Raw genomic sequence first — 13,121 nt, forward strand, 5'->3', positions numbered from 1 at the left:
CTAATACTTATATAGATTGTACAGTAAACCCCGCTTAGTAAGAATATTCTGACATAAACACGCCGTAAGCGAGAGAACGTAATAACCGTACGAAGCATAAAAAGTCGCAGGGACCAATGTAAAATGGCACATATTTACACCGTAGGCTAGAGTAACCCGAAAGATTTTAACCACGCATTCATAAGGATTTGTCATAAGGAGCAAAAAATGCTAAGTATATGACTTTTGGTCAAACGAGGCAATTTTTTTGTGCGTGTGTGTTTTTTGCAGACGAAACGTTATCTTTTTTTACATCATAGCGAACAAATAATATTACAACGAATAAGTAGTTTTTATTTTTTATGTAGGTATAGACAAATTTTGCGAATTTCCCTTAAAACTTTAAAGTCTATCAGTAGGTATGTCTAAACCAAAACACATAGTCATAGTGGCAGCATCGCCGCCAAAAAGCGTCTTTCACTGAGTTATTACAGAAACAAATTTTCACAAAAATTGTCGTTATCTCTAAAACGAGACCGGTTTCAGAAAACTTTAGTCTCTAAGTGCGGTCAAGAATACATATTTAAAATATGTCCAGCTATTAGAGCCCACGGTGTATATTTTTTATACCACGACCGTAGCAAACAAGCGGCCTGATTGATGTTTAGCTGCCACTGTAGGCTATAGGCGCTAGATAATTATACACTACGATTAAGTTATATTACACGGGAAATCATATTAAACGTGATTGTACAGGCTGGGCAAATAAGAGAGATACACTTTGTTTTAAAATTTGAATTATATAAAGTGCAAAAATTATTAAATATATTTTCATAAATTATTCAGGGTTGGCAATTTGTATACGCAAGATAATTTCTGCAAAAAGTCTACCTCTAGCAGCAAAAATTTAATTTTATCACATTTTTGTGCTGTTTAAAACACGTTGTTTGCTCGATTAATTTCGAGAAAAAGTGACATTGATTGGCACACAAAGTCCCCTAATTTTGCAGCTCCTGATTTATTTCTGTGAGGCTATATAAAATTACGTGTCTATGATAACAAGCTGATGATGACATTTAAACAGTTAAAACCGATTATTCGACATAAATTTACTAAGATAACGCCGAAAATGTGCGAAATCATCATTCATATTATAACATCAATTATCATCCCAATTTTCAGCATATAAATTGGGATGATAAGGGCTTACATTTCCCTGCTGTTAGAGGTGGACATATGTCAGACATTATGTTCCGCATGTATTTGCCGACCCTGAATAATATATTTTTAAAACAATACTTAGTCATCTTTGAACTTAATATAATTAAAAAGGTTTAAGATCATTTATTTTTATAAGAATTTAAAAGCAAAATACTTATTACTTCTTATTTGCCCATTTATTAGTATTAAGCTGGTTCTACTGTTTTCATAGATCTCGGCTTACACAATGTTCGCTCAATAAGTAACGTGAAAACACACGTGTGGTCAATCATCGAAATATTTATTGTCCATAACGTTGTTAATCCACGCGACGTACCCGGCCGTGCGGGTGTAGATCCCGTACTTGCCTCGTTTGCCGCAGCCGTCGCCGAAGCTCGTGATCCCCTGGAACACGAATATACCCATAAATAGGGTCAGTGCCAAAGGACATGAATATAATAAATATTAAACTTTGATTAAAAGGTCGCGAGTATGATTTGAACGTGTCGGTCACACTCAGGCTTGTGTGTTTAATATAATAAATATCTGAGAGACAAAGCTTTGCTCGGAAAACATAGAAAATCAAAAATGCGCGTTTTCCCAGAGATAAGACCTAGCTACTCGTAAATCGATTATTCTCCCCAGAAAACTCCCATATAACAAATTTTCTTGAAATCGTTGGAGCCGTTTTCGAGATCCCGAAATATACAGGTTGATTTCTGGGTCGTGATCCAGAACCACTTTTTCTGAATCTATAAATGATTTACATTATCATACGGTAGTATTTGACTGAAAGAAAATTAGTTAGATTTTTATTATTTTTCAAGTAAAATTAATCTTATACGAAGTAATCATGGTCACCCTATGACTTTTGACATGCGCTGTATGGAAGCGACAAGACGTCACATTGAGTAGGGTGACCAAACTGTATGCAAACATGTTTTTTTCTACTTATCATCTGAAAAATAATCACAATTATTGGTGATAGTAAATAATGAGCAACATCATTAGACTCATCTTTGAATTCTGTGTGATGTCTTGTGCTCCAAGACCACGAAATCATCCTGTATAGGTATACAATCATTACTCGTTTGAATTTCATTTAATTGCTCTTATCCTTGTAGGTTGAAGAGGATCCGTAAACCTATTATCTACTCCACATGCTTTTGTTAGCTGTAGTTACCAGCTGTCACCCTTATTTTATAATAATAATAGAAGTCTCTGAAAAATATCAAGGACGTTAGTGGGTATCAACAACCAACCAACCAACCAACATACAGTTGTATATATTTTTTCCTTCAAAATATTAAAATAATATCTTTATTATCTATTTTTAATACTACGTCGGTGGCAAACAAGCATACTGCCCGCCTGATGGTAAGCAGTCTCCGTAGCCTTTGTACGCCTGCAACTCCAATTAGGAGTTACAGTCGCGTTGCCGACCCCCAACACTCCGCACCCTCGTTGAGCTCTGGCGACCTTACTCACCGGCAGGAACACAACACTATGAGTAGGGCCTAGTGTTATTTGGCTACGGTTTTCTGTAAGGTGGAGGTACTTCCCCAGTTGAGCTCTGCTCTCGATCTGGAATGACATCCGCAGTGCTGTGCCCTACAACACAAAGCGAGATGACATTCACAATGTCCACACCTCTCTTTGAAATTCACAATGCCCATACCTCTCTTTAAATTTTATAAAGTAACAATAAAATACAAAGTCTTTATTCACAGAGACTACGGCTTTTAGGTGAAATTACTGTAGTTGACTTTTTTATTTGTGTAAATCGGCGTACAGAGAGTTTAATTTCATCTATGATTAGTAATGCCAAAAAAAATCCTAGTTAAACTATTATGTATTTATGTATCAAGTTTTGCCGTTGCCAAATCCGTTTTATCCATCTTCCAAAGATATCGCCTATGCCAAAACTTGCGTTCTCACTAACCGTACCCCTAGTGTAACTTTGATCGACATCATAACGTGACGAACGCGTTTGCGTTAAGTCTCATTTTGTATGGGATTTTGAGGTTCCAAAACGTCCCGCTTGGCGCGCTCTTTCGAAATCCAATACAAAATGAGACTAAACGCAAATGCGTACGTCACGTTTGGAAATCGAATTTATTTACACTAGGGGTACTGATTCCCGAATCATCCATTTCCAAACTTCAATTTTGCCAAACAATCGTTCGCACGACCGGAGACAGAAATCGGTTGCGTTATCTATGTAGATGGCATCATGCCATGGTAAAAAGAACGGCGCTAATAGACAATTTAGGGTGAGTTAGAAAAATTGTATTTTGGAAAACTAATCTGAGAAAAGCATAGTATAACGAAATGATGATTTAAAAATACAATCTTGGTAACGAAAACGTGTTGAAACGTGTCTTCGTATAATCGTTTAATTGCGTGGAATTCTGACATCTATCATAATTTGATGTTTCAGGGATAGTGAACATTTTTTTACTGTACATACTATTACCAATATTTTTTATATGAAGTTAATATTTCTTACATGAACTCTTATATGACTGAAAATTTTCAAAGTGGGCAGTTCCCTTTAACGTAATTTCAAACACATTCGCACGTTCAAACTATTGAAAGCCGAATGACATGAGTCATGACGTAAACATTTATGGAATTTGTTTGAAATAGAGGGTAGATAGATGTAAGGAGAACACGCTCACGGCTCGGTTACGACATCGTGCGGCGGCGGTAGCGGCGAGCGACGGCCATATGGAGTGGAACACAGCGGCCCGACCTTTGTTCCCACCTATGGACGCCCCTTGCCGCTGCCTCCGTCGCACGAACGGCGGATTACGTCAAAACGCTTGATAAAACTCAACCAATTAAATAATGTTTGATTTTAGAAACCGTGACATAGACACTTATTATAGGTAATTATATTGCAGTGGCCAGATATACTTAAATAAGGGTTCGTATAGAGGATAGCTGGAGCCCCCACGGTATAAACCAATTCACTTGAACATTATTTCTTGTTTAAAACGAGACAAGATAGTACAAGGTATAAAAAAAAAAATTTAGTCCAAAGGTTTACGATGTATGAAAGTCATTAGAATGATACCAGTAACAATTATTTTTTACCCCAGAAAAATACCTGATATTTTCTCTAGTCGAAATATTGCACTTTAAAATTAAACTATCATTGATTTCACGAATAAAGTATTATGATGATTGAAATTAAAAAATTGTTTTATTTTGGCATGTAATTCTCACCATAAATTTAAGGAGTATTTTTTGCCTAACATTACCAGGAGACGTCAGAATTCCACGCAATTAAAAACTAAGGTTTAAGAAAAGCTATACTTCGAAAGCAATACTTATAGTTCGTGTCATCCACGAAGACACGTACATTTGTCAAATTTAACCTGTAATAATACGAGTCAAGGCACGCGTCATCGTGAATGACACGATTTATATTTGCCTCAATCCCCCCTATCGCTTGATTCCCTTTTATCCCCGGAATTTTTAGATCCTTTATATTCAGAGGGCCTACCGCGAACCACGTTAGACGTGTAACCTCCCTGTCACACTTACGTACGAATTTACAAGTGTGACAGAGATGCAACACATCGAACGTGGTTCGCGGTAGGCCCCCAGTAACGAAAAATACCAAATAGAACCTACATACTCGTAGATATCTGTTTAACCCTAAAATGGCGGGTGCAATGTGCACTGATTATTAGACGTAACTTATTTTTGGGAGAGGTACAGCTATTTGTATTAAAAGTACACCGAGGTATACTAGTGTATAACCACATACATTTTGATTTGAGTGAAATACCTAATGCAAGATTTAATAGGTCCACCCACCAACCTGACGTTAGGACGGCGGGTGGACCTTTTTTTAAATATCTCGTTTTAGGGAGAGGTACACTGGTTTCAGAAGGTACAATATGTTTATAATAAATATTTCGTTGAAATTCCATGAGGTCCACTCGCCATCCTGACGCTCACAGTTTTTAATAGTAACCCTCATAATAAGTACAGTCGCCATCAGATATATCCGAGCGGCTGAGGTGCTCAAAAATATCTGAACACGCACTCTAGCGTCTCTAGCGCCATGTCAATAGAGGCCTGTTCAGATATTTGTGAGCACCTTGGTCGCTCCGATATATCTGATAGCGACTGTAGGCACTTGGTTTAGTACCGGGTTTGCTTCACGAAAACATGACGTACGTATATATGTAACTTGTAAATCTTGTAATACTAGCCGAAGTTTTTTTTTACTTCTTTTATCAGATAGGGCTTCCCCCTTTTTAACAAGCTTTTATGAAACAGGCCATTGGTAACTATAACCAGGCGGCGTCTATTTTACAGGGACAACAATGTAACTACCTAGGTACTAAGTAAATATTTGATTTAAGTACTAATAATCACTATTATGAATTATTGAAACTATCAGATTTTGGATGTGAAAGATTTCCAGATAAAACAAGGAATAATAAATGTATACTTAGCTCACATATTATGCGTAGGTACTCTAAAATAATATTTTGAAATATAACATAATCAAAACATGTTGTACTAAATGTGATTTCACTGCGTGAATGAATCAGTTTTATTTTTATATTAGTGTCAGATATTTTAACCCTTTTTTAGGCATAATACGATTTATCGACCACATACGCGCCGATACAATTTCAACCTTAGCATTCGGATTTAAGGTTCAAATTAGATTAGACTTTCGAGATATGTGACTTTTGTTCAAATTAATCATCAAAGCTGGAATAATTGGAATATATTTGGGGTTTCTGGGAAAACCTTGTAGATTGATGCTGCCTGGAAAAGGGTTAAGTTATGTTATTTGCTGGGCATTTTTATTGAAATTTGGATGCCATCGGCGTTGGCGTTGGTGCGTACTATATACCTACTCATGGTTGTTGTATGTATAGATTTTATTTGTTAGAAATAAGTAGATATTATTATTCATATTCTCTTTATTTACTTTCCTTCTTGTTTTAGGTTTTTTTATATAAACAATACTAAAACATATAAACATATTATAAAAAACCTAACCTAGGGTGCCGCCAGCAGCGGGGCAGGGCCCAAGCTCAGGGCCGCAGAGAGAGGAACCGACGTACTATACGCGCCGTGTCCATGATTACCGCCTTCTCATATTATTTTTATTCGTTATTTACATTAAAAAAAGAAACACGTAAGCTTTAATCAAACCTATCTATAATTTACATTGAATATTATTGAATGGAACCAATTCATTTTAATATGATATCTTTCACCATTTCCACTTCTTTCTATTTATTAAATATACGCTTATTTTGTAACTGAAATTACAGAATTATCAATCAAAATCGATACAATATACCTACTGTCTAACATTCAAATTAATCCTTTGCGTGCCTTGATTGTATGTAAAGCCTTGAAACTGATCAAAGGAGCAATCTGTTACAAGTTGACTTGGTGAAAATTTAATTATCGTTAGTGTTGGCGGTTTCAAATTATCATGCCGCACGCTACCTACTAATGTAGAAGGCCAATTCTGATAAAAAAAATATGACCGTGTTTTGATACGACTTTTACGATCATTTCTGTGTCTTCAAAAGATTTAAAAAAAAAACCGTAATTCAGGTTAAAAAAGATTTCCGTTGGTCACACAGCTAATAGGGCAAAAGCAGTTGCCTTTATTTTCTGTGTTTCCCTCACTCCATTAAGTTTCCCTGTAATATGCTCGTACCGGAATTTAAACTTGGGAACTTCGTTGGCAGCGTCAAGAGTTTCACAAACACCCTGTTTTCGCATTTCCTTTTAACAATTTCCGTATATGTTAACCGTAACTCGGTGATGAGTACAAATGGGTGCTCCATTTTATTCCATAGCAAATATATGATATTTATATGGACTAACTGTTACGTAAAATGTTTGTAGATAATTTTTGGAAATTTAGCGCATTGATCTAATATTTAGATATGTAACATTTAAGTAATAAAAATACGGTAAAAACATGAAAATTACGATTATTGTTGTCACTGTCTGCCAGAAATAAAATTATATACCATTTTATTAGGCAAGCATCCGGTTTTATATTTAGTCCATCGCTTTCACCAAATAGCCTAGTTCATATTAGATTCCATCAACTCACATCCAGCACCCGCTCGGTGTACACCTTAAATTTCATTAAAGTTTTCACTTAAGTGTCAAACTTTACTTGTTGGCTTCGGCTCCGCGCACGCCTCTTAAAAGTCCGGTATACCATTGTTCCGTGATGGGAAAGACATACAAATAATAATTTATAATAAAATGCTTTAAGTATTACACACTACCAATAAAAATATGAATTGAGAAAAGATATAAATTGGTAGGTAACAACAAGCGGCCTTATAATATTGCTAAACGACAACCTTCTCTATCAGACTTGGTATACATATGATTATTTATGTTTATTTGTATTAAGTATGTGTGTAAGCTTATCAATATATAGATATTCATATATAATCTTAGTTACATTATCATTTACTTCAAAAGACACTGCACCTACTTAATCTTTTTGGTTTAACCCATTGGTTGACTGGTAGAGAATGTATTAAGTCCGCCATTTGTGCCTTCTTGTATTGCGGAATAAAGATTAAATAAACCTTCAGATAGTGAAATCGAACGTAGTTGGGGTGGCATCCCCATATCCTTGCCTTAGTCCATTTATAATCGTAAAAATACAAGATTAATTCTAAGTAAATGGAAATGTAATTGTTTTCCTATAACAAAAAACAGTTTTTTTATTTATTTTATTAAATGTAACCATAAAACTTTGGAAGGAACTGTCACAGGAACCGTCATACGACGCGAGAGGTATGATATAGACGGAGTCGCGGGTCCGTGTCCCACTTTTTAAATTTTTCCTCAGTAGAAATTTAGCCTTAGGTAACCTTTAGTACCCGTTAGAAATATTTGTTTAGTTAGTGCTTATGTGGCAAAGTTACTGCCGTTACCCGCTAAGGTAGTTTCGCGGCTAAGCTGAGGAATTATGGCTGAACTTATTTTCCGTCGCCCCGGTTTATCTTGAAAGTACCGGATACATTTATTACTCTTTAAATAACGGTTAACCACACTTGTGTACATTTTATGTCTGAATAGTTTATTATTTACAAATGGTGGAACTGTAAATCAATAAACGAATAATACATTTATAATAACAGACATGACATGTTTTTTTTTATTATATAAAAGGTGAATGGGCAGACTTGTATGGATACTGCCCTGACCAATAAGAAAAATCGACAACGGTTTTTTTATACACTCCATTTTTTTGAATGGCGAGACTTGACAAATATGTTTAAAAAAATACAAAAAAAAGTAAGAAAACGAATAAAATACTAAAATATCGTGATACAATAACAAAACCTTCCTGATCTGCGGCACGGAAATTTAGTATCGAAAAAAACCTATATATACGTTTCAACTCACACTACTTTTTATGGTAATAACTTTTTTCACACAAAGATTTGGGAGTACCTGCCATAGTAACAGTTTTACAACTTAGGGTAACCTATGCGGTGATATATTGCTTGCCCTTATTGCTCAAATAGGCCTATTTGCCCACCCTCCTTTAACTCTTGACGTTTAATATTTATAATATTTGGAACATTTGCATACAACATTGAAGAACATTGAAGAACATGTACTTATAAGCATTTTTTTAGGGTTCGCCATGTCCATTTGTCTGTCCGCGGCTTTGCTCCGTGATTGTTAGTGCTAGAAAGCTGCAATTCGGCATGATATCATTCCACGGGTAACACGGGTTCCACGGGTTATGGCGGTTGGCGCTTACGTCCTGTAGCTCGCATTAGTGAAGCGTCGTTAATAACAGCGTAAGCGCCGCTTGCCATAAGGTACCTTTAACCCTGGAACGTCACATATAAATGAATCAAGGTGTGGAGCGGTTCACCAATGTTTACTTACTACTTACTCCGTTGGCTCAGCGACCCAAAATGAGACTTGGCCTCCGACACAAGATAGCGCCACTTTTCTCGGTCCTATGCGACCTCTCGCCAATTGTCGACTCGAAGCTCGCGCAGATCCGCCTCCACCATGTCGCTCCAGCGATATCTAGGGCGTCCGATAGGACGTCCTCCTGCTAGGCGACCCAGGTACGCTCTTTTTACGTTCCGATCTTCGTCCATTCTCTCAAGGTGGCCTAACCAACGGAGTCTGTGGGCTTTACTTTCTCCCATGATGTTAGGTTCAGCCACTAGGTCTTCAATCTCACGGTTCTTAAGGACTGTCCAACTTCCATCCGGTCTTCGTTTGGGGCCCAATATACCAATGTTTGATAAAGTGAATATTTTGGGAGACAATCGCTCCGAAAAAAAAATATGTGCGCGCCCTCTCTAATTTTGAACCGTGGGTCCAAAACATATTAAACAATCATAAAATTTACTTTACGCTGTACCATACGAACCAGGCTTCCCACGACTTCCATTTTGGAAGCCGCAGGCATTACCGCTAATTTAGCGATGTAATTCGGCAAACCTTGAGTTAAGTATGTATCTTTAGGCTTTATTAAATACCTGAGACGTTCTTAAAACTTAAGCATAATAAGCACCCTTATTAAGCTGTATATGACAGACAACGTTTAAATTTCATTGCTGCGATTAGCAGAAGGTAATTTAAATATGTAAATTATTAAGCTAAAACTAAGACGGATGGTTTCATTTAAATTTAAACAAAAGCAAAATATGCTGCAAGTATCGAAGTGGTATATTCAAAGACTGCAATAATAAATTATCGAAATGGAGCCAGAAATTAGGTACAATTTTATTAAATTTTAGTCTGTTGGCATGGCACAGACTTCTCCAATCAGGAATATATGTACTATTACTTGCGAAGCATAAAGTTTCAAGCTTGCCAACTTGCCAAGACATAGGAACAGCCGGGTCAATGTACAAAATTTTTCGTGCTTTATTCATACTTTAGCGAACCGACGACTACCTAAGACGTCTGAAGGCCTACCGCAAACCACATTCGACGTGTTGCCATCCTGTTACACTATTGTACGAATTTACAAGTGCGACAGAGAGGCAACACGTCGAACGTGGTTCGCGGTAGGCCTTCTGAACAAGGAGTCGATAATTACATATAATCATTCGGCTTAATAGATCAAATTTTAAATATATGTAGATACATATATACTTAGATATTACCTACGCATCTGCCATGTTTCGTGGAGAGCAGCTATAGGTATGTACTCAATTTGTCGTCAGAATAACTTTAAAAAAATCATTGACCTTATTCTGTAGGCAATTTTATTGCGCAATATCAATTATGGTGGATAAGTTTACATTGAATTTGTCTGCCGTAATTTTTATTCCCCGCATAAAGCTCTATGAAAGATTTTGCTGTCATGGAAAAACAATATTGCCATTTAGCCAATTTTTATTACTTTTTCTTCCGGGTGTGGGTATTTTTTTAGAATACAGATTTGCCGTTCGCAATAAAATTAAAATTTAAATATTTATGTAAGGCATAGCACTCAAAATTCCAATTCCTCGTAATATTTTAAGCTATTTGTAAAACATACCGAAATAACGAAAGCAAAAGCCCGCGGTGGATGTAAATTTCGTAGACAATTTGGAAGATGGCCACAAAAACCCAGCGGCTTTTCTTCAAGACTTGATAATTATTGTTATTTTGCTAAGATATCATCCTAAAATCCATTTTCTTTTTAACCGCTTAAAAGTTATTTTCTGAAATTTAATCAGGTTTTATATTATATCCAAGTAATAAGTGTAATGACTAAGTTTTTACCCCGATAAAAGCGGAAATTATTTGCAGTGAAATTGTGGCGGGGGAGTGGGGTCCTTTTTCAATTATTATGCTATTAAAAGCCTTTTAAGTATGAATATTTAATATTGCCAAAGGTTACGCTACGCCCCAACAATGTTTGGTTTTTGATTAGATACTTCTCCCTTCTGAACTTTGTAGTAAATACTTACTATCAATGAGTTACTTGTAGTATAGAGGTTGTAATCTGAACAACATGTTAATACCAAAAATACATCTATTGAGCCTAACGGAGGATTAAGTCTTCAATCAATCAATCAATCAAATCATTTATTCCGCATAAAATGTGGTACATAAGTTATTTACATTAATCATAGGAAACACACATTTTACCAGCAACTGGCATGCAAAATAAAACAAAAAATAATATAATATAACAATAAGGAACAAAAAAAAAACATAAACCATAAAACATAATCTAAGATACTACGTTGTCGTGTTTTTTTTTTTTTTTTTATTTATTCTATAAAATATCTTACATTGAACTAAACAGAATAGTGCCGTGAAACCCTGTCGGGTTTATATCGACACTCCATTCGTGGATACATTTTACATTACAAATTATTGTGATACATAGGATAAATAAATATACATTATATAAAATTACGAATGAGTTAAGTACAAGAAATACATCGGCGGGTATAACTAATTAGCTCATACACAAGTAGGTACAGTCCGGCCGGGCATTCCTTATCATCGCTGAGCGGCTTGCGTGATAAGAACATCTTAAACCCATACCATTATACCATTTATTAAGTAAGACGTTAATTACAACAGATCGGACGAGTTTGAGTGTGCACCGAGTGGGGCGTGTGGCGAATACAGAATGATTTATTTAGTTAACAACCACGGGTCTGACTCATTTGTTAATTAATAATGAATGATGTAGTTGCTAATAGATTAGATAATATAATGTATAGGTAAAATTATGTTGAGACGCCATCAAAGTAGTATTTTTTTAGTAATTTATTTGTATTTTTCATTTATAGTATTTTATAAATTTATGGGTAGTTCGTTAAATAACCTCGGTGCTATATCGCCTATATCTATATATATACATATATATATGGTGCTATCGTTGTATGGGCCATAGTTGCCTGAAAATAAATGATATTTAATTTTAATTTTTATATACGCTATTGTTCTTTCTCCATATTTATTGTTGCTGTTGATAGTTGTAACTTTCTTTTGAGAAATCTTTGTTATATGTATTTTATATTGAACAGGTTTCATTATTTGTTTGTTATGAATGTTTTCCATTAAAATTAAGTATTTTATTTTACAATAAATGGGCATAACATTACAAAATTTAAACAGATGTCTATAGTCGTCTCTAAATTGATCTTTGATTTTTTTTGGAACTAATAGTTTTAGGAATCTTAGTTGTAGGTTATATATTTTATCTAAGTAGCTTTTGAACGTTCTGCCATAACTTGTTAGCCCATATGCTATGATTGATTCAGCTAGTTAATTGTACATGTTAATTAATATTTTGTATGGTACTTTATATCTAATAACTGAATACTTAGAAAGTATTGCTCGCAATTTATCGCACAAAGCATCAATGTGTGGACCCCAATTAAAGCGTTCGTCTATGGTATGATGCTTGAATAGTCTGTTGTATAATATGGTCAAATAGTGTCAAAGAAACATTCGTGCCACAATTTCAGAAGTAGGTGTCCCTTTTTTTTTTTTGTTGACGGAGTGGGAATGCATTTACGCACGGTGTGTGGGACTCGCCACTCCTTTCCCCTCTCCAGGGAAGAGGGGGGGGAGAATTTAGCCCTACCCACTAAACCCACTCCGGCGTTTCACCCTCTTTGCCGTTAATGAGGGCGCACTGGGATCGATGATGACATTCACCACGGCGCCCTCCGGCAGCCCCGGCTTAATGCCAGGGCACCCTCACAATGGAGGGGGGGATCAGAAACGCGTGATCCCCCGCCCCCCGACGACGTCTGTGCAATGCGGGTCCAGTGCCCGCTGGCCCTAAGGCTCGAGGCGAGCATGCGCTCTCTGCCTTTGGCCCTGCCGCTTGCGACGGAGAGGAATCGCGTCAGCAGACGTTTCTCGCTCCCTCTCCGCCTTCTCCTTCTGCGACATGACTTCTTCGCAGAAGGAGGCCACCGCTT

The 13,121-nt window shown here is 36.3% G+C and overlaps 1 protein-coding gene across 1 annotated transcript in view; it reads right to left on the bottom strand.

Annotated features, from left to right (window-relative positions):
• Window positions 1-385: 385 nt before the first annotated feature.
• Window positions 386-13,121, bottom strand: part of LOC133519513 (vitamin K-dependent protein C) — a 48,363-nt gene continuing 35,627 nt past the window's right edge. The window contains exon 11 of the mRNA XM_061853519.1: window positions 386-1,584. Coding sequence (XP_061709503.1) covers window positions 1,465-1,584 — 120 coding nt within the window. The 3' untranslated portion in view covers window positions 386-1,464. The remainder of the gene's footprint in view (window positions 1,585-13,121) is intronic.

The sequence above is a fragment of the Cydia pomonella genome, chromosome 7 (genome assembly GCF_033807575.1).
Source record: "Cydia pomonella isolate Wapato2018A chromosome 7, ilCydPomo1, whole genome shotgun sequence".
NCBI classification, from domain to species: domain Eukaryota; kingdom Metazoa; phylum Arthropoda; class Insecta; order Lepidoptera; family Tortricidae; genus Cydia; species Cydia pomonella.